This window comes from Mobula hypostoma, chromosome 11, assembly GCF_963921235.1.
Source record: "Mobula hypostoma chromosome 11, sMobHyp1.1, whole genome shotgun sequence".
NCBI lineage: Eukaryota > Metazoa > Chordata > Chondrichthyes > Myliobatiformes > Myliobatidae > Mobula > Mobula hypostoma.
The window spans coordinates 81,252,318-81,276,508 of record NC_086107.1 but is presented as its reverse complement, the minus strand read 5'-3'; the positions used below and the strand labels follow the sequence as shown (position 1 = coordinate 81,276,508).

The 24,191-nt window shown below is 43.7% G+C and overlaps 1 protein-coding gene across 1 annotated transcript in view; it reads right to left on the bottom strand.

Annotated features, from left to right (window-relative positions):
* Nucleotides 1–541: 541 nt before the first annotated feature.
* The window catches only part of LOC134353868 (histone-lysine N-methyltransferase KMT5C-like), a 45,272-nt gene continuing 21,622 nt past the window's right edge, over nt 542–24,191 (bottom strand). Inside the window, exons 6-9 of the mRNA XM_063062352.1 lie at nt 11,996–12,015; nt 10,359–10,495; nt 9,528–9,697; nt 542–4,089 (exon numbers count right to left, since the gene is read on the bottom strand). Of these exons, the coding sequence (XP_062918422.1) occupies nt 2,525–4,089; nt 9,528–9,697; nt 10,359–10,495; nt 11,996–12,015 (1,892 nt within the window). The 3' untranslated portion in view covers nt 542–2,524. The remainder of the gene's footprint in view (nt 4,090–9,527; nt 9,698–10,358; nt 10,496–11,995; nt 12,016–24,191) is intronic.

Sequence of the window (24,191 nt, the reverse complement as noted above, 5' to 3'; positions counted from 1 at the left end):
TTTGTCATAAATGCATCGAAACATGCAGTGAAATGCGTAGTTTGCGTCAAATCAATTCAGCAAGGTTTGTGTTGGGCAGCCTGCAAGTGTCACAACGCTTTTGGCGCCAACACAGCACACCCACAACTTACGTGATCTAACTAGTATGTCTTTGCAATGTGGGAGGAAACCAGAGCACCCAGAGGAAACCAAGTTGGTCTAGGGGAAAACATAGACTCCTTACAGATAGTGTTGTGAATTGAACCCTGAGCTTATATCTGATGCTGTAATGTGCTAACCATTATACTTCTGTACTTCCCCAGAAATGCACTCAGTGGGATGGGATGAAGTGTAACATGGGGCAAAATTGAAAAGGGTAATGAATATAGGACTGCAGTACACACAATAAGGTAGATGATCTTGTAGTGCAGTTAGAGATTGGCAGGTACGACGTGGGCATCACTGAGTTGCGAACAAAAAGTACTGAATGAGAAAATGTAATAATGGCAGATTTCTGCCCAAGATAAATACTCCAAAATTGATTAGATTCATTAAAGGGATATTTATTTGCACCTTGAAAACATTTAAAAAAGTGATACTGATGATTTAGCTTCAACAGTCAGTGCCAGTACTCAGTTACTTTGGTTGCTATTTACAAACATTTTAAATTACTGTCCTCAAATAACAAAGAGATGATGTACACACCTAGTGATTGTACATTGCACCTCTGTACAATAACAAAGTGCATTTATAAAACACCTTAAAATAAAATACCACAAATTGGTTAGCACACAGCAAACTATGTAAAGAACAGAGATGATAGAAAGATTGGGGAATTGCCTAATGCTGTGTTTATTTGCTTACCTTGGGTAAATATTTTGATGTCAAGTGGGGTTTTGGGGAAGGCAGGTGGAGAATATCAAATTCCTAGACTCAACACATACAATAAACTCCTGCTTTTACCAGAATTCCTGTTAAGGGTCTACCCTTGATTGCACAGGAACTCAAGGAACCAATAATATAATACTCTTATTCCATTATTTCCTGAGAAAAAAAAGAAAACATTTTTCAACAACCACTGCAGATTGCACACACAGAGTTGCATTTATGCAGATCCTATGTACCATAAAATTCATAGATGACTGCTCTGGTACCAAGGCTAAAAGAACCACCTCAAAGCAGGGGCTCCCAACCTGGGGTCTACGGACCCCTTGCTTAACAGTATTGGTCCATGGCATAAGAAAAGTTGGGAACCACTGCCTTAAAGCTTGTTCTTATAACAGCATCTATCTATATATCTGCATTATGAGACCAAGCTCAAAGGACACACCCTGTGTTTGCAAGGTCATTACATTTATTAATTGAACAAAAAAAACTGATGGACATAGGAAAAGCAAGGAGAATTGTTTCCCAAGCTCCCAAAGTTGTAATGATAGTGCTGGAAGCAAATTAAAAGTTAAACGTAAGAAGAGGGAAGAGGTGTTCCAGGTTTTTGAGGCAAGGTCACAGAAGTGGAATTACTGTAACTGTATGGCTCTTTCAAAGAGCCAGCAAAAATGTGATGCACCAAATGTATTCCTCATGTCGTGCGTGAGTCTATGAGATCAGACGATAATACCATCCCCATTATTAGACCCAAAACAGATCTTTTCTGGTCACTTAGAATCACCTAGGAGTAACAAATATCCTCGTATCTGCTTGTGGACTTCATAGACGGGGAGAAAAGCTGCTTTAAAAACTGTACATCTTTCTTGTATGAGGAAAATTATCAAGCACATTAGCCAATTGAAAAGCACCAAGAGTTGTTATCCTGAGGTTATAGAAGCTTTACATATTGACCTTGGAACAGGGTCAAGCAATTGTGAGAGAGTATTTCAAATGTTACTCAAAGGAATACTTTACTGTTTCAAACTGACTGAATCTGCCAGTTCATGAGTTACTTACATTAATAACATGTGGTTGGACAGTCACAACCACTTCCAAGTTAGCCCTACAATTTACTTCTGTTTGTCTAATGCCTCCATTCCCCATTCTCTTGTGCCCTGTGCTGAGGTGGTAGCCCTGGTTCACCAGCAGGCACCTCACCCATGCGCAGTTAACATGAGCTGGCAGCTCCACCACTTCACTTCTCATCCAGGAAGTGGGTCGATGGATATCTGCCGGGAGAGGAAGTCCGGGCCAATTTTGCATCTTCACCATCAGCCGCCCCCTACACAAATGGCGTTGTTAATTACAGCAGAAAAAAACTTTTAGTCCAACATCCTCATGGGAATTCACCCCCAATTCTGGCATCAACCCACCTGGGGTTTGTCTGTTAATACATCTCAATCCTTCACTGGGATGGGGAAGCAACAAACAAAGAACACATGTTCCAGTATTGTGGCAAAATCGTGCAAACTGGAGTAAGCACAGGGCCAACCAATAACACAACAGTTAGAGGGGATTTTGCATCGAGCCTCTGTGCATGAGGAAGGTTGGTCCTCTCCACATAGAATACTTCTTTAGGTTAGGGGAAGACGAACCCCTTGTTGTCCCAGTGTAGCACTCAGACAGAGCTCTCACTTGCTGAAGAGGAGATATCGAAGTCAATGGAACCATGGCTGACCACCAAACGCAGGCGTTTCGATCGAGCGAACGGTGTGAAAACTGCAGGCCTTTTGTCTTCCTCCACTGAGGGTACAAAGCAACCGTGGGAGAGAAAGCCCTTATCAAACCCTCTATCCTCCGATGATCCCAACCCCGTTGGCTCTGTGAAACGCCTGGAGCGCTTCTGCCGTGTCGAGTTTGGCTGCCAGTTGCAGTGGTCTGTCGAGTCTGGCTTGCTTGCCAGTTCCGTTCCCTTTGCATCAGGCTCCTTCCTTTTAACGGCTCGTTTCAGTGAGTGCCGGCTGCCTTTTCTCTGCACACTGCTCGTCCGCTTGTTGCACCTGGCATGGAAGCGTGGCTGAGGGTGACCTGAAGTCCTTGAAGATCCACTGTCTGCAATCTGCTCAGACCCTACTCTAGGATCTGGCCTTCTGCTTGCTTCCTCTGATTCCAAGCTCATCTTCGCTGTCAGCTTTCTGCTGATATACCATGTGCGGGTGGCAGTCTCGTAGATCTTTGAAATGTCCTCCAGAACGACATGTACATCTCGAATTTCTGAGCAGCTCACAGTGCATACTGGGTCTTGGCTAGCGTTCAGCTGAGGTATTGTCCTGCCTTGCACTGAGCTCTGCACTTTGTTCTTAATACTGGGTACAAATACAGTGTCTTTGCTCAAGTCGATCTTCACAAAATGGGTCAAACCAAAAGCTTTTCTCAGTAACATTGCTGGACTCTCTGAGGTACTTCTCTTTTGATTTGTCCTTTTGTTCAATGCCTTTCTCTGTCGCCAGTGTCTCCTCTGCCTCCTTTGCAGGGAGTTACAACGGCTAGACTGTGCATGAACAGGGGGCATACTCATGGAAATCGCTTCCTTTGAGCTCCCTAAATCCACTGGTGTTTGGTCTGGGGAAAGAATATTCCCTCCAGTTGTTGAATCAACAATTACTGGTTTCTCCATGGTGGACTCTCTGAAATTAGGTTTAGGTGCGGTGAGTCTGCTGGTGCTCACAGGAGTTTCCCCATTGGTCACACCTTCCAGTTGCTGAGAGGATGCTAGGCATTGCTTCACATCTGATTCTTCCCAGAAATGGCCCCCAAGTTGTGTTGTAGTTGTTCCAGTCAACTTAGTACAGGTTCTGGCTAGATCTCTACAGTCATACAAACCCACTCGCAAATCCTTTAAGACAACACCTTCAGGCATGTGGAATGTTACAGACGTTTCAGGATCAGTTTCCTTAACTGTGGGGGGCAATTTTGAAGGACACCCAAACCCACAGTGAAGATCTTTTGCCATCCCCTTCTGCACTCCAGACCTTTCCATGTGGCAGTTCGTCTGGTTTGCATTCTCTGGAAACTCCGCCTGCCTTGCTGCCTTGTTGGTTTCACTGGTCTGGACATTCTGCTGCTGTAGAGGCATTGATGGAAGTGTAGGCAGTGACTTGGAGCAGGAGTTCTGTGGGGCCTGCCTTCTCCGTATCCTTCGTCGATTTCTCCTTTTACTTAAGGAGAGCCTTTGGGCTGAAGCTGAAATTGAAAAAGATAATTACTTAGCAAGCAAGCTCAACATTATAAAGTCCCTCCAAGTACAGTTCTTCTTCCTCCATTTCACACTGAAGACAATGAACTAATTGGTACCTCCACCGAGTGTGCATCAGCCAGACGGTGATATTTGGCAGGCATAGGACATTATAGCACTCTTCAGCCCATAATGCCATGATGTTGTGCCAACCTTTTAACCTACTACTCCATGGTCAATCAACCCTCCCCTCCTACATTTTCTCTATCATCCATGTGCCTACATGAGAGTTTTGTAAATGTCCCTAATATAGCTGGCAGGGTGTTCCAAACACCCACCATTCTCTATATTAAAAAAAATTACCGCTGACATGATCCATACTTTCCTCCAATCATCCTAAAATTATTTTCCCTTCTATGAGCTATTTTCAACCGATGATAAAGTCTGTTTGTCCACTCGAAGTAAGTCTCTTATCATCTTGTACACCTCTCATCCTCAATCGCTCTGAAGAGAAAAGCCCCAGCTTGCTCTACTTATCTTCATAAGACATGTTCTCTGATCCAGGCAGCATCCAAGTAAATCTCCTCTGCACCCTCTCTAAAGCTTCCAAATCCTTCTTATAGACCAGACTGAACACAATATTCCAAGTGTGCTCTAACCAGGGTTTTATAGAGATGCAACATTTCCTTGCGTCTTTCGGGGGGGGGGGGTGGAGGGGAAATTCACAAACAATGATTTCTACAGTCTCACGCACAATCAAGGTTGAGATGAATTAATCCTCCCAACTCCACCATCTCATTAGTGATTATTATAAAGATCCCATTACTCTTTGCTAAGCTTAATGGCCCATTATGCTAACATGAAGTCAGGAAAGGTTGGGATCTTGTCCTCCCCACCCCTCCTCATATACCAGTGGATGGTTATTATGATTATCTCAGTCAGCAGTGAGACCTATGCAACATGTTCCTACTGAAAACTTTCTATGGTCAATCATCACTTTAAATACTGTGTGTGATTCTCATCGTTAAGAGGCTGAGAAGACATTTAAACACTGAAGATAGCATAAGGCAAGCAGCAAAGTCAATCTCTGGACTGTGTCGGAAAGAAATGACAGCTCTACAGTTTTGAAGAAAGTCACTGTCATGCTGATGAACAAATTTTAAATAGTTTGGACATGATAAACATAGAAACATAGAAAATAGGTGCAGGAGTAGGCCATTCGGCCCTTCGAGCCTGCACCGCCATTCAGTATGATCATGGCTGATCATCCAACTCAGAACCCTGTACCAGCCTTCCCCCCCCATACCCCCTGATCCCTTTATCTAACTCCCTCTTAAATATAGCCAATGAACTGGCCTCAACTGTTTCCTGTGGCAGAGAATTCCACAGATTCACCACTCTCTGTGTGAAGAAGTTTTTCCTAATCTTGGTCCTAAAAGGATTCCTCTTTATCCTCAAACTGTGACCCCTCGTTCTGGACTTCCCCAACATCGGGAACAATCTTCCTGCATCTAGCCTGTCCAATCCCTTTAGGATTTTATATGTTTCAATAAGATCCCCCCTCAATCTTCTAAATTCCCATGAGTATAAGCCTAGTCGATCCAGTCTTTCATCATATGAAAGTCCTGCCATCCCAGGAATCAATCTGGTGAACCTTCTTTGTACTCCCTCTATGGCAAGGATGCCTTTCCTCAGATTAGGGGACCAAAACTGCACACAATACTCCAGGTGTGGTCTCACCAAGGCCTTGTACAACTGCAGTAGTACCTCCCTGCTCCTGTACTCGAATCCTCTTGCTATTAATGCCAGCATACCATTCGCCTTTTTCACCGCCTGCTGTACCTGCATGTCCACTTTCAATGACTGGTGTATAATGACACCCAGGTCTCACTGCACCTCCCCTTTTCCTAATCGGCCATCATTCAGATAATAATCTGTTTTCCTGTTTTTGCCACCTAAGTGGATAACCTCACATTTATCCACATTAAATTGCATCTGCCATGAATTTGTCCACTCACCTAACCTATCCAAGTCACCCTGCATCCTCACAGCTAACACTGCCACCCAGCTTCGTGTCATCCGCAAACTTGGAGATGCTGCATTTAATTCCCTCATCTAAATCATTAATATATATTGTAAACAACTGGGGTCCCAGCACTGAGCCTTGCGGTACCCCACTAGTCACTGCCTGCCATTCTGAAAAGGTCCCATTTATTCCCACTCTTTGCTTCCTGTCTGCTAACCAATTCTCTATCCATATCAATACCATACTCCCAATACCGTGTGCTTTAAGTTTGCACACTAATCTCCTGTGTGGGACCTTGTCAAAAGCCTTTTGAAAATCCAAATATACCACATCCACTGGTTCTCCCCATCCACTCTACTAGTTACATCCTCAAAAAATTCTATGAGATTCGTCAGACATGATTTTCCTTTCACAAATCCATGCTGACTTTGTCTGATGATTTCACCGCTTTCCAAATGTGCTGTTATCACATCTTTGATAATTAACTCTAGCATTTTCCCCACCACCAATGTCAGGCTAACCGGTCTATAATTTCCCGGTTTCTCCCTTCCTCCTTTTTTCAAAAGCGGGGTTACATTAGCCACCCTCCAATCCTCAGGAACTAGTCCAGAATCTAAAGAGTTTTGAAAAATTATCACTAGTGCAGCCACTATTTCTTGGGCTACTTCCTTAAGCACTCTGGGATGCAGACCATCTGGCCCTGGGGATTTATCTGCCTTTAATCCCTTCAATTTACCTAACACCACTTCCCTACTAACATGTATTTCCCTCAGTTCCTCCATCTCACTGGACCCTCTGTCCCCTACTATTTCTGGAAGATTATTTATGTCCTCCTTAGTGAAGACAGAACCAAAGTAATTATTCAATTGGTCTGCCATGTCCTTGTTCCCCATAATCAATTCATCTGTTTCTGTCTGTAGGGGACCTACATTTGTCTTCACCAATCTTTTTCTTTTCACATATCTATAAAAGCTTTTACAGTCAGTTTTTATGTTCCCTGCCAGTTTTCTCTCATAATCTTTTTTCCCCTTCCTAATTAAGCCCTTTGTCCTCCTCTGCTGGACTCTGAATTTCTCCCAGTCCTCAGGTGAGCCACTTTTTCTGACTAATTTGTATGCTTCTTCTTTGGAATTGATACTATCCCTAATTTCCCTTGTCAGCCACGGGTGCACTACCTTCCCTGGTTTACTCTTTTGCCAAACCTGGATGAACAATTGTTGAAGTTCATCCATGCGAATGATAGGAGGACACTGACTGAAATGAATAAAGGCAAGTTTCATATTGATATTCACAATTTGTGGATAATACCAGTGGACAGCAAGGAAGATGATCAAAGCTTGCAGTGGGATCTGAACCAGCTGGAAAAATGGAAGATGGAATTTAATGCAGAGTAGGTGTTACACAGTGAATGGTAGGGTAATAAGGAGTGCAGTAGAACAAAGGAATCTGGGGATACAGGTCAATAATTCATTGAAAAATGGCATCACAGGTAGACAGGTTGTAAAGAAAGTACATTGTCCTTCATAGATCCAAGTATTGAGTACAGGAGATGGGATGTTATGTTGAAGTTGTGTAAGATGTTGGTTAGGCCTAATTTGGAGTACTCTGTGCAGTTTTGTTCACTTACCTACAGGAAAGATGTAAATCAGATTGAAAGAGTCCAGAGAAAATTTACAAAGATGTTGCTGGGACTGGACGACCCAAGTATAAGGAAAGATAGAATAGTTTAGAACTTCATTCCCTAGTACGTAGAAGATTGAGGGAAGATTTGATGGAGGTATACAAAATTATGAGGGATATAGATATGGTAAATGCAAGCAGGTTTTTTCCACCGAGGTTGGGTGAGACTACAACTAGAGGGCATGGGTTAAGGGTGAAAGGTGAGAAGTTTAAGGGGAACATGAGGGGAAACTTCTTCAGAGAGGATGGTGAAAGTCTGGAACAAACTGCCAGTACAAGTGGTGGATGCGATTCCGATTTCAACGTTTAATAGAAGTTTCGATAGGTACAAGGATGGTACGGTATGGAGAGCAATAGTGCGGGTACAGGTCAATGGGACTTGGCAGTTTAAATGATTCAGCACGGAATAGATGGGCCGAAGGGCCCATTTCTCTGCTGTAGGTATCTGTGACTCTATATTAGGAATTACAAGCAGATCAAAGAAGTGAAATGAGAAAAAACAAAATTAGAAGCAGCAGTAAGCCATATAGCTATTCACTAAAATTACGAATAATCCTCTGCTTTATCTACTTTCCAGCTCAATCTCCAGACCCCGATAATGTTATAATGAATTGAACTGTATGAACAGTATTGCTGAGGGGTCTTGGCCTGTGACATTGACTTTGGTTTCTCTCCATATGTGCAGCCTTACCTGCTGAGTTCCTCCAGCACAGCGTGTGCTTTGAACAGTATGAAAGAGAAGTTTTTCACTGTACCCTTGTACATGTGGCAATAATATACCATAATTTACCCATTTAGGTTCAATGAATCACACCCAGTTCTCTGAGACAAAAACAAAAGATTTCACAACCAATGTATTCTCATTTCAGTTCAGAGTGGGTGATCGCTTATTCTGAGACATTGCCTCCTGTTTCTGGGGCTTCCAGCTTGCGAGAATGGTGCTAGAAATAGTGTAGGTGAAACCCTGTAAGCATTTGAATGCTGCAGAAACATTCCAGCTGGATACATTAAGGTGGGTCAAGTTGCCGTACAGTTGATAAGGTGGTTAAGAAGGTGTACGGTGTGTTGACCTTCATTTGTCAGGGTACAGCCGCGAGGTAACGTTGCAGCTCGGTAACATTCTGGTTAGACCACACTTAAAATATTGTGCTCAGTTCTGGTCGCCTCATTATAGGAAGGATGTGGAAGCTTTAGAGAGGGTGCAGAGGAGATTTACTTGGATGCTACCTGGATCAGAGAGCATGTCTTATGAAGATAGGCTAAGTGTGTTAAGGCTTTTCTCTTTGGAGTTAAAGAGGACAAAAGATGACTTAATAGAGGTGTACAAAATTATAAAAGGCATAGATTGAGTGGACAGCCAGAGATTTTTTTTCAGGGTGGAAATGACTAATATGAGAAGGTATAAATTTAGGTGATTGGAGGAAAATATAGGAGAGTTGTCAGAGGTAAGAGTTTTTACTATGAAGAAGGGAGAGGTTAGATTGACCTTAGAGGAGGTTAAAAGGCTGGCATGATATCATGGGCCGAATGGCCTGAACTGTGCTGTACTGCTCAATGTTAAATGTGGTAATTGTTTTCTTCATCTGTAATTATCCCTGTTAGTGCAGTTCTCAATTTCCTGATTGGTTTTCATCTGACTGATAGACTGAGTATCCTTTTCAATGTTCCACCAGCCTCCCTACCTCAACAATGGAACCTGCCCCTCTCATGGTAGCAACATTCACTGGTGAGAGTACTTACTTTTCCACAGTGCCCTATCAACAGTTTTCTGGTAGAGAGATGCACGTGCTCTTCCTTTCCCTTTCTCTTTCATGCGACTCAGGCGGCTGTCAGTCTCTCTTAGCCTGTAGTTGTAGACAGCATTCATTTCCACAACTCGCTTCTTCATCCTGAAGGCTCCTTCACCTCTCCTGTAAGAATTCGAAGATCAATTCCATTTAAGAATAAAATAAAGGGTCTCCACAAACACAAGACATGCTGCAGATGCTGGAAATCACGAGCAACACACATGGAGGAACTCAGCAAGTCAGGCACCATCTAGAGAGGGGTAAAAGGGTCCTCACTATTGGATTTCTTATCACTGGGTTCTTTTCTGCCACCCCAAAGCATGTGCAGCCCACTACGAACTGCTGTGGACTGACAGGCTTGCTGAGCCATTTCAGAATGCAGCTAAGAATCAACGGACTGTTGTGGGTCTTTAAATCAGACCAATGATGGTTGGTAGATTTTCTTCTCAAAGCATAACGGGAACATAATGGTTTTTAAACATCAATCAGTAACTTATGGTCACCATTACTGAGAATAACTTCAAATTACAGATTTGTTCATTTAAAAAAAAATTAATTCCCAGCTGTAGTGGTAGGATTCTAACTCATGTTTTCAGATCAGGCCTTTGGATAGGAGTTAGCAATTTAGCTCCCTCCCACTCTCCACTTCTTTATCCATTGCTGAATGATGCCACCATAAGTCTCAGAAGACTTGTGCTCAAGTGTACATTTCAGTAATCATGACCTTCAACTAAACAATACCTTCCAGCAGATGAGGTGGTCTGGAAACCATCTTATTCCTCACCTTTCACATGTGTAGCATTCGCACAGCTCATTGTTTTCACCAAAAAAACTGTCACCATAGTAACAGGTAATTTCATCTCCAGGCTCAATATCTCGAAGTACTTTGACACATGCTCGGTCACCTTCAGTTGGAACAAACTGTGAGGAAAATACAAGGTAAATGTACTTGTAGAATAGGAGACCAGTTGTGCTATGATATGATGTGTAACAATAGACCAATCATCATGGGTGCAGTCTTCTATCTGTGAGTTTCTATGCCTAGCAATCCTGTCTCTGGAATTCCTTGAACTCTGTACCTCAGTCTCTTCATTAAAGATGCTGCTTAAAAACAAGAACATAGAACAGTACAACATAGTACAGGCCCTTTGACCATAATGTTGTGCCCACTTTTTAACCTACTCTAAGATCAATCTACCCTTTTCTCCCATAATGCCCTAATTTTTTCTTTCATCCATGCACCTAAAAGTCTCTTAAATATCCCTAACGTGGCTTCAACCACAACCACAACGTGCAGCATGCTCCACGCACCCATCACTCTCTGTAAAAACCTACCTCTCACATCCCTGCTATACTTTCCTCAATCACCTTAAAATTATGCCTCTTCAACTATTTCTGACTTTTGATCATCTGTTCTCATATCTTCTGACAGGGCTTAGTGTCAAATTTTGCTTGCTAATACCTGTGAATTGGGATGCTATGATAAAGTTGTTATATAAATGCAAGATGTCATTGTTGTGAGGAAGTACAAAAGATTTACTACAAAGAGGGAAGCTGTTCACAGAGTATGGTTCAGATGACAGCCACTTTCTGTTCTATATTTTCCCAAAGCCATAAACGTACACTCAGTAGCCACTTTATCAGGTATAAGAGGTACCTAATAAAGTGGCCACTAAGTGCATTCTTCTAATAATGCCACAATTCCCTAGTCCTACACCAGGATATTGGGGTGTTTGGGGTGTGCAGGGAGGGGTAGCACCTCTGGTGAAGGCCTTGTCATGTCCATTCAGAGGCAGCTCACTCAGCTTTCACCCCCACCGGACACTCGGTTCTCACCTGTGACTCCAAGTAACTGTTTGCATGCGACAGCAGCTACACCCCGGTACACGGCTTCAACAGGCTAGCTAAACCAGGTGTGGGTAATGGGCAACCTCATAAGCTAGTGAGATAGGGACATCCCTGTCCCAGCATGTGACATCAGCTGTGGCGGACTGGGTGGATGAAATCTACAGTAAGATCCAACCTCAGGAAGGCGGTACTGCAACGTTCCATGGAGAGCGAAGGGCATGACAAGGACAGACCCCAGTTTGTGATGTTTGTTCATACCACTGGACTTGGACTTCTGATGTCAAGAGAATGGAACTGCCCCAGTGCACTTTAAAAACTCGCCCACACAGATTTCCCTGTAGTCATCGGATAACTGCCATCATCACACCAAGATATCAGTTCCTGGTGTTGAACTTTAAACCTGTTGATTCATAATTTAAATGATATGTCAACAATTTCTTGACAGAAAAAAAGGATGACAGTAAAACATAATGTCACACAGATTTAGGATTTTTTTTGTGTTGTGTCTGATTCAACAGCTGTTACTTAAAGACAAAACCATGTGAAATAATGTGATAACGGCCACTCTCTTACCTTACAGTTTGGTCTGCAGTCTTCAGGACAAGGAGAAGGAGAGAAAAGAAGAAATAGCATTACAATATAAACACATATTTATAAACACATATTTTGAGTTATAGCCTGTTTTATTTGCAGTGTACCAGACCACTGATTCAGGTATATACATTTGAATTTATAGCAGCTGAAAGTTACAGCAACCCATGAAACAACAGAGTGTTATGAAAACCTGTGGGGTTCACTAATGTTTGCAGAAAGGAAACTCTGACGTCCTTACCCAATCTAACCCCAGACACACCAACCTTGTTTCAGGGGTGTTGCCAGCAATGTTTATACTCCATGAAGAGACGTTTATAAAAACATTTCTAACTACAGCTAGAAGTATGCACAAACACACAGACACACATGCACGCATATTTCAATATCCATTTAGAATCATAACAGAACCATTTTAATTTAGCAAAGATTGCTTTGAGTTGCCTATTCTGCTAGTTCAAAGCCTCAACAATAGAAGACAGATGAATTCCTAAGGACAGATGGTATCAGTTCCAAAGAGTTGAGCGATCAGGGGAGATTAGAGGTGAACTGAAGAGAGAATCAAGAAACCTTTGAGGAGTAGCTGTGGACTGGGAGCATGCAAATGTGATAGAAATAAAGTTTGCATTTGTATTGCATCTTTCAAAGCCTCGAATGGATCCAATCGATGAAGTATTTTGAAGGTGCAATCAATGCAGGAAATGCAGCAGGTAACCTGTATACACCTAACTCCCACAAGTACCAGTAATGCAGTGACCAACCTGTTTCTGATGTAGGTTGAAGTGTAAATGCCAAATAGACTGTTTCTCTGACATAAATAGATAGATACTTTATTAATTCCAAAGGAAATTACAGTGTCACAGTAGCATTGCAAGTGCACAGATATACAAATACTAGAAGTAAGAAAGAATAAAAAAAAAGTTACCAAAAACAGTCTAGTGGCAGGGGGTCATCATTTTTCTGACTATAGGTTGACTCATCATAGAGCCTAATGGCTAAGGGTAAGAATGACCTCATATAGCGCTCTTTGGAGCAGCACAGTTGTCTTAGTCTATTGCTCCTCTGTTCAGCCAAGGTAACATGCAGAAGGTGAGAAACATTGTCCACAATTGCCAGGATTTTCTGTAGGATCCTTTGTTCTACCATAGGGTTCTTTGTTCTCCCACAGTTTCCAGTATGTCCAGTTTGACTCCTATAACAGACTCAGCCTTTCCAATCAGTTTATTGAGCTGTTTGCATCACCCCTGTTGATGACATTGCCCCAGCACGCCACCACATAGAAAATTGTACTGGCAACAACAGACTGGTAGAACATGTGAAGGAGAGCCCCGCTTACTCCAAAGGACCTCAGTCTCCTCAGGAAATAGAGGTGCCTCTGCCCCTTCTTCTACACGGCCTGGGTGTTCATGCTCCACTCAAGTCTGTCATCTAAGTGCACTCCCAGGTACTTGTAGGTCCTCACCACATCCATGTCCTCAACCATATTCTCTACCTAAAAATTATCTCATATTTCCCATGGCATGAAATTAAATAAATTCATATCTAGATCTGAGAAATATGAGGAAATTATGCTAACTAGTTACATTTCTAAATTTTAAGCAATTTCCAGGATAATGACAGGATCTGTAATTTTCTTGGTATTGCTGGAGCACATTACATTAACATCTACATCCTAGACACTTGTATCATAGATAAAATATTAACTTTATTTGTTACATGTACAACAAAACATCGAAAAATAGAGCAAAATGCACTGATTGATCTGTAAGAGGGGAGGGAGGCAGAATAAAGGAAATTATAGGCCAGTTAGCCTGACTTTAGTGGCTGGGCAAATGCTGGAGACCATTATTAAGGATGTAGTTTCGGGGTTCTTGGAGGCATGTGATAAAATAGACCAAAGTCAGCATTATTTCCTTAAGGGGAAATCTAGACAGACAAATTTGTTGCAAACAACAGGAATTCTGCAGATGCTGGAAATTCAAGCAACACACATCAAAGCTGCTGGTGAACGCAGCAGGCCAAGCAGCATCTGTAGGAAGAGGTGCAGTTGACGTTTCAGGCCGAGACCCTTCGTCAGGACAAACTGAAGGAAGAGTGAGTAAGGGATTTGAAAGTTGGAGGGGGAGGGGGAAATCCAAAATGATAGGAGAAGACAGGAGGGGAAGGGATAGAGCCAAGAGCTGGACAGGTGATAGGCAAAAGGGGATGCGAGAGGATCATGGGACAGGAGGTCCGGGAAGAAAGACAAAGGGGGGGACCCAGAGGATGGGCAAGAGGTATATTCAGAGGGACAGAGGGAGAAAAAAGAGAGTGAGAGAAAGAATGTGTGCATAAACATAAGTAACAGATGGGGTACGAGGGGGAGGCGGGGCCTTAGCAGAAGTTAGAGAAGTTGATGTTCATGCCATCAGGTTGGAGGCTACCCAGACGGAATATAAGGTGTTGTTCCTCCAACCTGAGTGTGGCTTCATCTCCACAGTAGAGGAGGCCGTGGACAGACACGTCAGAATGGGAATGGGATGTGGAATAACGCCATCCCCTTCTCGCAATTCCTCCGTCTCCGCCGCATCTGCTCTCAGGATGAAGCTTTTCATTCTAGGACAAGGGAGATGTCTTCCTTTTTTAAAGAAAAGGGCTTCCCTTCCTCCACTATCAACTCTGCTCTTAAACGCATCTCCCCCATTTCACGTACATCTGCTCTCACTCCATCCTCCCGCCACCCCACTAGGAATAGGGTTCCCCTGGTCCTCACCTACCACCCCACCAGCCTCCGGGTCCAACATATTATTCTCCGTACCTTCCGCCACCTCCAACGGGATCCCACCACTAAGCACATCTTTCCCTCCCCCCCTCTCTGCATTCCACAGGGATCGTTCCCTACACAACTCCCTTGTCCATTCGTCCCCCCCATCCCTCCCCACTGATCTCCCTCCTGGCACTTATCCGTGTAAGCGGAACAAGTGCTACACATGCCCTTACACTTCCTCCCTTACCACCATTCAGGGCCCCAAACAGTCCTTCCAGGTGAGGCAACACTTCACCTGTGAGTCGACTGGGGTGATACTGCGTCCGGTGCTCCCGATGTGGCCTTTTATATATTGGCGAGACCCGACGCAGACTGGGAGACCGCTTTGCTGAACATCTACGCTCTGTCCGCCAAAGAAAGCAGGATCTCCCAGTAGCCACACATTTTGATTCCACATCCCATTCCCATTCTGACGTGTCTGTCCACGGCCTCCTCTACTGTGCAGATGAAGCCACACTCAGGTTGGAGGAACAACACCCTATATTCCGTCTGGGTAGCCTCCAACCTGATGGCATGAACATCGACTTCTCTAACTTCCGCTAAGGCCCCGCCTCCCCCTCATACCCCATCTGTTACTTATTTTTATGCACACATTCTTTCTCTCACTCTCTTTTTTCTCCTCTGTCCCTCTGAATATACCTCTTGCCCATCCTCTGGGTCCCCCCCCCATCCTTGTCTTTCTTCCCGGACCTCCTGTCCCATGATCCTCTCGTATCCCCTTTTGCCTATCACCTGTCCAGCTCTTGGCTCTATCCCTCCCTCTGCTGTCTTCTCCTATCATTTTGGATCTCCCCCTCCCCCTCCAACTTTCAAATCCCTTACTCACTCTTCCTTCAGTTAGTCCTGACGAAGGGTCTCGGCCTGAAACGTCGACTGCACGTCTTCCTACAGATGCTGCTTGGCCTGCTGCGTTCACCAGCAACTTTGATGTGTGCTGTTAGACAAATTTGTTGGAATTCTTTGAGGAAATAAGAAGGATAGACAAAGAGATTCAGTGAATGTTGTGTCCTTGGATTTTCAAAAGACTTTGACAAGGTGCCATACATGAGGCTGCCTAGCAAGCTAAGAGCTCCTTGTATTACAGGAAAGATACCAGCATGGATGGAAGATTGGCTGACTGGCAGGAGGCAAAGAGTGGGAATAAAGGAGGCCTTTCTGATTGTCTGCTGGCGACTAGTGGTGTTCCACAGGGGGTCAGTGTTGTCACCACTTCATTTCACACTATATTGCAATGATTTGGATGATGGAACTGATGGCTTTGTAGCCAAGTTTGCAGACGATACGAAGTTAGGTGGAGACGTGGGTAGTGCTGAGGAATCAGGGAGTCTGCAGAAGGACTTGGACAGACTGGAAGAATGGACAAAGAAATGGCAGATGGAATGTAATGTCGGGAACTGCCTGGTCATGCACTTTGGAAAGAATAAAGGCACAGACTATTTTCTAAGCGGGGGAAAAAAGTTCAAAAATCTGAGGCGCAAATGGACTTGGAAGCACTCATAAAGGATTCTCTAAAGGTTAATTTGCAGGCTGATCCGGCAGTAAAGAAGGCAAATGAAATTTTAGCATTCACTTCCACAGGACTAGAATATAAAAACAAGGAGGTCATTCTTTTTCTTCTGAAGCTCCTCACCCCTACTACAGATTATTAGAGTCCTCTGTCCTGCACCAGTCTTTCAGGTTTTCCCAGGTGAAGCCCATCGTTATGGTGTGTCCTTCTTCTCTCAGGGATGAGGCCTTTGGAGCTTCTGTAGGCACTTCTGTAGCACTAGGGATGGGGTTGCTATCCCAATGCCTACAAGGATGTAAACGCTGAGGCTTCATAAGGCATTGGTCAGACCACACTTGGAATACTGTGAGCAGTTTTGGGATCATTATTCAAGAAAAGAAGTGCTGACATTGGAGAGGGACAAGAGGACGTTCACAAGAATGATTCTGGGAATGAAAGGGTTAATGCGTGAGGAGTGTTTGATGGCTCTGGGCCTGTACTTGCCAGAGCTTAGAAGAATAGGGGGATGGGAATCTCACTGAAACCTATTGAATATTGAACAGAGTAGATGTGAGAGGATGTTTCCTATAGTGTGTGAGTCTAGGACCAGAGGGCATAGCCTCAGAATAGAGGGACATCCATTTAGAATTTCTCTAGCCAGAGGGTAGTAGAATTCATTGCCACAGACAGTTATGGAGGCTAAGTCATTGGTATATTTAAAGTGGAGGTTGATAGGTTCTTGATTAGTCAGGGCATCACAAGTTATGTGGAGAAAGCAAGAGCTGAGAGGGATAATAAATCAGCCATGATGGAATAGCAGAGCAGACTCTCAGCTATGTGCAGTACTTCGCCATGTATTCAACATGAGCCTGAGGCTCTGGAGGGTTCCTGTACTGTGGAAGACGTCCTGCCTCGTCCCTGTGCCGAAGACGCCGCGCCCCAGCGGCCTCAATGACTACAGACCGGTGGCATTGACCTCCCACATCATGAAGACCCTGGAGAGACTTGTTCTGGAGCTGCTCTGGCCTATGGTCAGGCCACACTTAGATCCCCTCCAGTTCGCCTACCAGCCCCAACTAGGAGTTGAGGATGCCATCGTCTACCTGCTGAACCGTGTCTACGCCCAGCTGGATAAGCCAGCGAGCACTGTGAGGGTCATGTTTTTTGACTTCTCCAGTGAGTTCAACACCATCCGCCCTGCTCTGCTGGGGGAGAAGCTGACAGCGATGCAGGTGGATACTTCCCTGGTATCATGGATTCTTGATTACCTGACTGGCAGACCACAGTACGTGTGCTTGCAACGCTGTGTGTCCGACAGAGTGATCAGCAGCACTGGGGCTCCACAGGGGACTGTCTTGTCTCTCTTTCTCTTCACCATCTACACCGCGGACATCAACTACTGCACAGAGTCTTGTCACCTTCAGAAGTTTTCGGATGACTCTGCCATAGTTGGATGCATCAGCAAGGGAGATGAGATTGAGTACAGGGCTACGGTAGGAAACTTTGTCACATGGTGTGAGCAGAATTATCTGCAGCTTAATGTGAAAAAGACTAAGGAGCTGGTGGTAGACCTGAGGAGAGCTAAGGTACCGGTGACCCCTGTTTCCTTCCAGGGGGTCAGTGTGAACATGGTGAAGGATTACAAATACCTGGGGATACAAATTGACAATAAACTGGACTGGTCTAAGAACACTGAGGCTGTCTACAAGAAGGGTCAGAGCCATCTCTATTTCCTGAGGAGACTGAGGTCCTTTAACATCTGCCGGACGATGCTGAGGATGTTCTATGAGTCTGTGGTGGCCAGTGCTATCATGTTTGCTGTTGTGTGCTGGGGCAGCACGCTGAGGGTAGCAGACACCAACAGAATCAACAAACTCATTCGTAAGGCCAGTGATGTTGTGGGGATGGAACTGGACTCTCTCACGGTGGTGTCTGAAAAGAGGATGCTGTCTAAGTTGCATGCCATCTTGGTCAATGTCTCCCATCCACTACATAATGTACTGGGTGGGCACAGGAGTACATTCAGCCAGAGACTCATTCCACCGAGATGCAGCACAGAGTCACTCCTGCCTGTGGCCATCAAACTTTACAACTCCTCCCTTGGAGGGTCAGACACCCTGAGCCGATAGGCTGGTCCTGGACTTATTTCATAATTTACTGGCACAAATTACATATTACTATTTAACTATTTATGGTTCTATTACTATTTATTATTTATGGTGCAACTGTAACGAAAACCAATTTCCCCCGGGATCAATAAATTATGACTATGACTATGACCATGACTATAAGGGCTATTTACACTGCCATGTGTTTTGATTCTATGATTGTAATAACCACAACACAGTCTGAAGATGTCCTGTGGGCAGCCCACCAGTGTTGCCATGCTTCCAGTGATAACATAGCATGCCCACAACTTACTAACTGTTACTAACCCATATGCCTTTGGATTGTGGGAGGAAAACAGAGCACCCAGAGGAACCCGTGGTTACGGGGAGAATGTACAAGATCCTTGCTGACAGCGGTGGGAGTTGGTGGTGCAAAGCATTATGCTAACCGATATGCTACCGTGCCACCACAGGTTGTAGTTCGAACAAAATAGAATCCAAAGACTGACTCAATGCTCCTTGTTCCAGTCTTGAGGTGTCATTAAAACTTTATGCTGCATCATTAGCTGATACCGAGCTATTTCAGAGTCAGCTAGTCTGGCTCTATGAACAGGGCAAATAAATCAGAGCACCAATGACAATGTCCTTTCAGTGACACTTCAACAAACAAGTCAGCTTAACATCCAGACCTGACATAGAAACATAGAAAATAGGTGCAGGAGTAGGCCATTCGGTCCTTCGAGCCTGCACCGCCATTCAGCATGATCATGGCTGATCATCCAACTCAGAACCCTGCACCAGCCTTCCCTCCATACCCCCTGATCCCTTTAGCCACAAGGGCCTTATCTAACTCCCTCTTAAATATAGCCAATGAACTGGCCTCAACTGTTTCCTATGGCAGAGAATTCCACAGATTCACCACTCTCTGTGTGAAGAAGTTTTTCCTCATCTCGGTCCTAAAAGGCTTCCCCTTTATCCTCAAACTATGACCCCTCGTTCTGGACTTCCCCAACATTGGGAACAATCTTCCTGCATCTAGCCTGTCCAATCCCTTTAGAATTTTATACATTTCAATCAGATCCCCCCTCAATCTTCGAAAATTCCAGAGAGTATAAGCCTAGTCGATCCAGTCTTTCATCATATGAAAGTCCTGCCATCCCAGGAATCAATCTGGTGAACCTTCTTTGTATCCCCTCTATGGCAAGAACGTCTTTCCTCAGATTAGGGGACCAAAACTGCACACAATACTCCAGGTGTGGTCTCACCAAGGCCTTGTACAACTGCAGTAGTACCTCCCTGCTCCTGTACTCGAATCCTCTTGCTATGAATGCCAGCATACCATTCGTCTTTTTCACCGCCTGCTGTACATGCATGCCCACTTGCAAAGACTGGTGTACAATGACACCCAGGTCTCGATGCACCTCCCCTTTTCCTAATCGGCCACCATTCAGATAATAATCTGTTTTCCTATTCTTGCCACCAAAGTGGACAACCTCACATTTATCCACATCAAATTGCATCTGCCATGAATTTGCCCACTCACCCAACCTATCCAAGTCACCCTGCATCCTCTTAGCATCCTCCTCACAGCTAACACTGCCACCCAGCTTCGTGTCATCCGCAAACTTGAAGATGCAGCATTTAATTCCCTTGTCTAAGTCATTAATATATAATGTAAACAACTGGGGTCCCAGCACTGAGCCTTGCGGTACACCACTAGTCACTGCCTGCCATTCTGAAAAGGTCCCGTTTATTCCCACTCTTTGCTTCCTGTCTGCCAACCAATTCTTTATCCACATCAATACCATACCCCCAATACCATGTGCTTTAAGTTTGCACACTAATCTCGTGTGGGACCTTGTCAAAAGCCTTTTGAAAATCCAAATATACCACATCCACTGGTTCTCCCCTATCCACTCTACTAGTTACATCCTCAAAAAATTCTATGAGATTCGTCAGACATGATTTTCCTTTCTCAAATCCAAGCTGACTTTGTCCCATGATTTCACCGCTTTCCAAATGTGCTGTTATCACATCTTTGATAACTGACTCTAGCATTTTCCCCACCACCGATGTCAGGCTTACCGGTCTATAATTCCCCGGTTTCTCTCTCCCTCCTTTTTTCAAAAGCGGGGTTACATTAGCCACCCTCAAATCCTCAGGAACTAATCCAGAATCTAAAGAGTTTTGAAAAATTATCACTAATGCATACCTATTTCTGGGGCTACTTCCTTAAGCACTCTGGGATGCAGACCATCTGGCCCTGGGGATTTATCTGCCTTCATCCCTTCAATTTACCTAACACCACTTCCCTACTAATTTCTCTCAGTTCCTCCATCTCACAAGACCCCTGGTCCCCTATTTCCAGAAGATTATTTATGTCCTCCTTAGTGAAGACAGAACCAAAGTAGTTATTCAATTGGTCTGCCATGTCCTTGTTCCCCATGATCAATTCACCTGTTTCTGACTTTAAGGGACCTACATTTGTCTTAACCAATCTTTTTCTTTTCACATATCTATAAAAGCTTTTACAATCAGTTTTTATGTTCCCTGCCAGCTTTCTCTCAAAATCTTTTTTCCCTTTCCTAATTGAGCCTTTTGTCCTCCTCTGCTGAACTCTGAATTTCTCCCAGTCCTCAGGTGTGCCGCTTTTTCTGGCTAATTTGTATGTTTCTTCTTTGGAATTGATACTATCCCTAATTTCCCTTGTCAGCCACGGGTGCACTACCTTTTCTGGTTTATTCTTTTGCCAAACTGGGATAAACAATTGTTGTAGTTCATCCATACGATCTTTAAATGCTTGCCATTGCATATCCACCGTCAACCCTTTAAGTGTCATTTGCCAGTCTATCTTAGCTAATTCACATCTCATACCTTCAAAGTTACCCTTCTTTAAGTTCAGAACCCTTGTTTCTGAATTAACTATATCACTCTCCATCTTAATGAAGAATTCCACCGTATTATGATCATTCTTACCCAAGCACGACAAGATTGCTAACTAACCCTTCCTCATTGCTCAATACCCAGTCCAGAATGGCCTGCTCTCTAGTTGGTTCCTCGACATGTTGGTTCAGAAAACTATCCCGCATACATTCCAAGAAATCCTCTTCCTCAGCACCCTTACCAATTTGGTTCACCCAATCTATATATAGATTGAAGTCACCCATTATAACTGCTGTTCTTTTATTGCACGCATTTCTAATTTCCTGTTTAATGCCATCCCCAACCTCACTACTACTGTTAGGTGGCCTGTACACAACTCCCACCAGTGTTTTCTGCCCCTTAGTGTTATGCAGCTCTACCCATATTGATTCCACATCCTCCCGGCTAATGTCCTTCCTTTCTATTGCATTAATCTCCTCTCTAACCAGCAATGCCACCCATCTCCTTTTCTTTCATGTCTATCCCTCCTGAATATTGAATATCCCTGAATGTTGAGCTCCCATCCTTGGTCACCCTGGAGCCATGTCTCTGTGATCCCAACTATATCATATTCATTAATAACTACCTGCACATTCAATTCATCCACCTTGTTACGAATGCTCCTTGCATTGACACACAAAGCCTTCAGGCTTGCTTTTACAACACTCTTAGCCCTTATACAATTATGTTGAAAATTGGCCCTTTTTGATTTTTGCCCTGGATTTGCCAGCCTGCCACTTTTACTTTTCACATTACTACTTTTTGCTTCTACCCTCATTTTACACCCCTCTGTCTCTCTGCACTTGTTCCCATCCCCCTGCCACATTAGTTTAAATCCTCCTGAACAACAGTAGCAAATGCTCCTCCTAGGACATTGCTTCCAGTCCAGCCCAGGTGCAGACCATCCTGTTTGTACCGGTCCCACCTCCTCCAGAACTGGTTCCAATGCCCCAGAAATTTGAATCTCTCCCCCTTGCACCATTTTTCAAGCCACGTATTCATCTGAAATATCCTCTTATTTCTACACTGACTAGCACGTGGCACTGGTAGTAATCCAGAGATTATTACCTTTGTGGTCCTACTGTTTAGCTTATCTCCTAACTCCCTAAGTTCACCTTGTAGGACCTCACCCCGTTTTTTTTACCTATATCGTTGGTACCTATGTGCACCACGACCACTGGCTGTTCTCCCTCCCACTCCAGAATGTCCTGCAGCTAACTTTCAAGACATAATATATACAGTGCCTTGAAAAAGTATTCAGCCCCCACTACTGTTTTCACAGTTTACTGTCTAAATTTCTAAACTTAAAATATATTGAAGTAGGATTTTTGAGCTACTCTACAAAACACTGTGCATCACGTCAAATCAAAAGAAAAATTCCAAAACCTGTCAACAATTTACTAAAAATTAAAAATCAAAATTGAGGCTGAGAAAGTATTCAACCCATTTGTAATTTCTACGCTAACTTTCCTCAGGTGCAATATACTACTCACCCAATTAGTTGATGTAGAAAATTGGAGGATTACCTGCTTTCAATGAATTCATAAGAACAGTGTAAATACCTGCCCTCTCTGTAAGGTCCAAGAGTATGGTAGATCTTCAGCAGACCAAACCAACATGCATTCCAAAAAAATGCAGACAAAAAAGCATTCAAGACACTTCAGGGAAATGATAATAGAGAAGCACAAATCTGGTGGAAGGGTACGAGACTATCTCAAAGGCAGTGAAAGGCAGTGCAGTCAATTGTGAAAAAGTAGAAACAATATGAAACCACTGTCACACTGCCTAGGTCAGGCCGCCCCTCTAAACTTAGTCACTGGAGAATAATGGCACTTGTAAGAGAGGCTACTTTGATGCCAACATTCACACTGAGTGAGCTGCTGAAGTCAGTAGCTCCAACTGGAGTTGAGGTTCATGGCTCTACAATCTCTAAGGCCTTGCATAGAAAGGGTATTTATAGAAGAGTGGCAAGGAAGAACCCTAATAAAAAAAAAGCATATCCTTTCCCGTAAAGACTTTGCAAAGCGTCGCTTAGAAGATACTGTAAGGTGGAAGAAGGTCTTGTGGTTGGAAGAGACAGAGTGGAACTTTTTGGCCTCAACATTTAGCAGTACGAGTGGCATAAATCTAATATACTGCACATCAGCCAGGTAACACCATCCCTACTGTAAAATGTGTAAAATCATGCTGTAGGGATGCTTATCAGCAGCAGGGACTGGAAATCTGGCCAGAACTGACTGGAAGATGAATGCTGCTAAATACAGAGAGATCTTGCATAAAAATTTGCTAGCCTCTGCCACTGGGGAGGAAGTTAGTCTTTCACTAGACAACAACACAAAGCACAATGCGAGAGCAATCAACCAAGGAGTGGCTTCAAGTGAAGAAAATTGATGTCGTTCAGTTGCCCAGTCAGAGTACTGACCGTATCCGATCAAAATCTTTGGCAAGACCTCACTGTTGCTCCCAAACTAACCTGGCACAGTTTAAGCAATTTAACTACGAGGAATGGGTAAACCTTGCTCCATCATTTTGCACAAAGGTTATTACTGGCTGTAATAGCTGCGAGAGGTGTTTCAACTAAGTACTGAGCAAAGGGGAGTGAATACTTTTGAACTGCTGACATTTCAGGTTTTGAATTTTTAGTTTTTCATGCTTTACAATTTCCCTGCTTTTTGGGCTCTACTGTGAAAAAAGGAGCATATGATTCACAAATAAAAATTCTCAGTTAAATTGGTCAAAAATTACTTGAAGTACTCACTTATCTGAACAAAGAGTTAGGGGACTGAATACTTTTACAAGGCACTGTACTTTCTCTAAGTGTACGATTCTATAAAGTAAAACAAGGAAACATTTGCA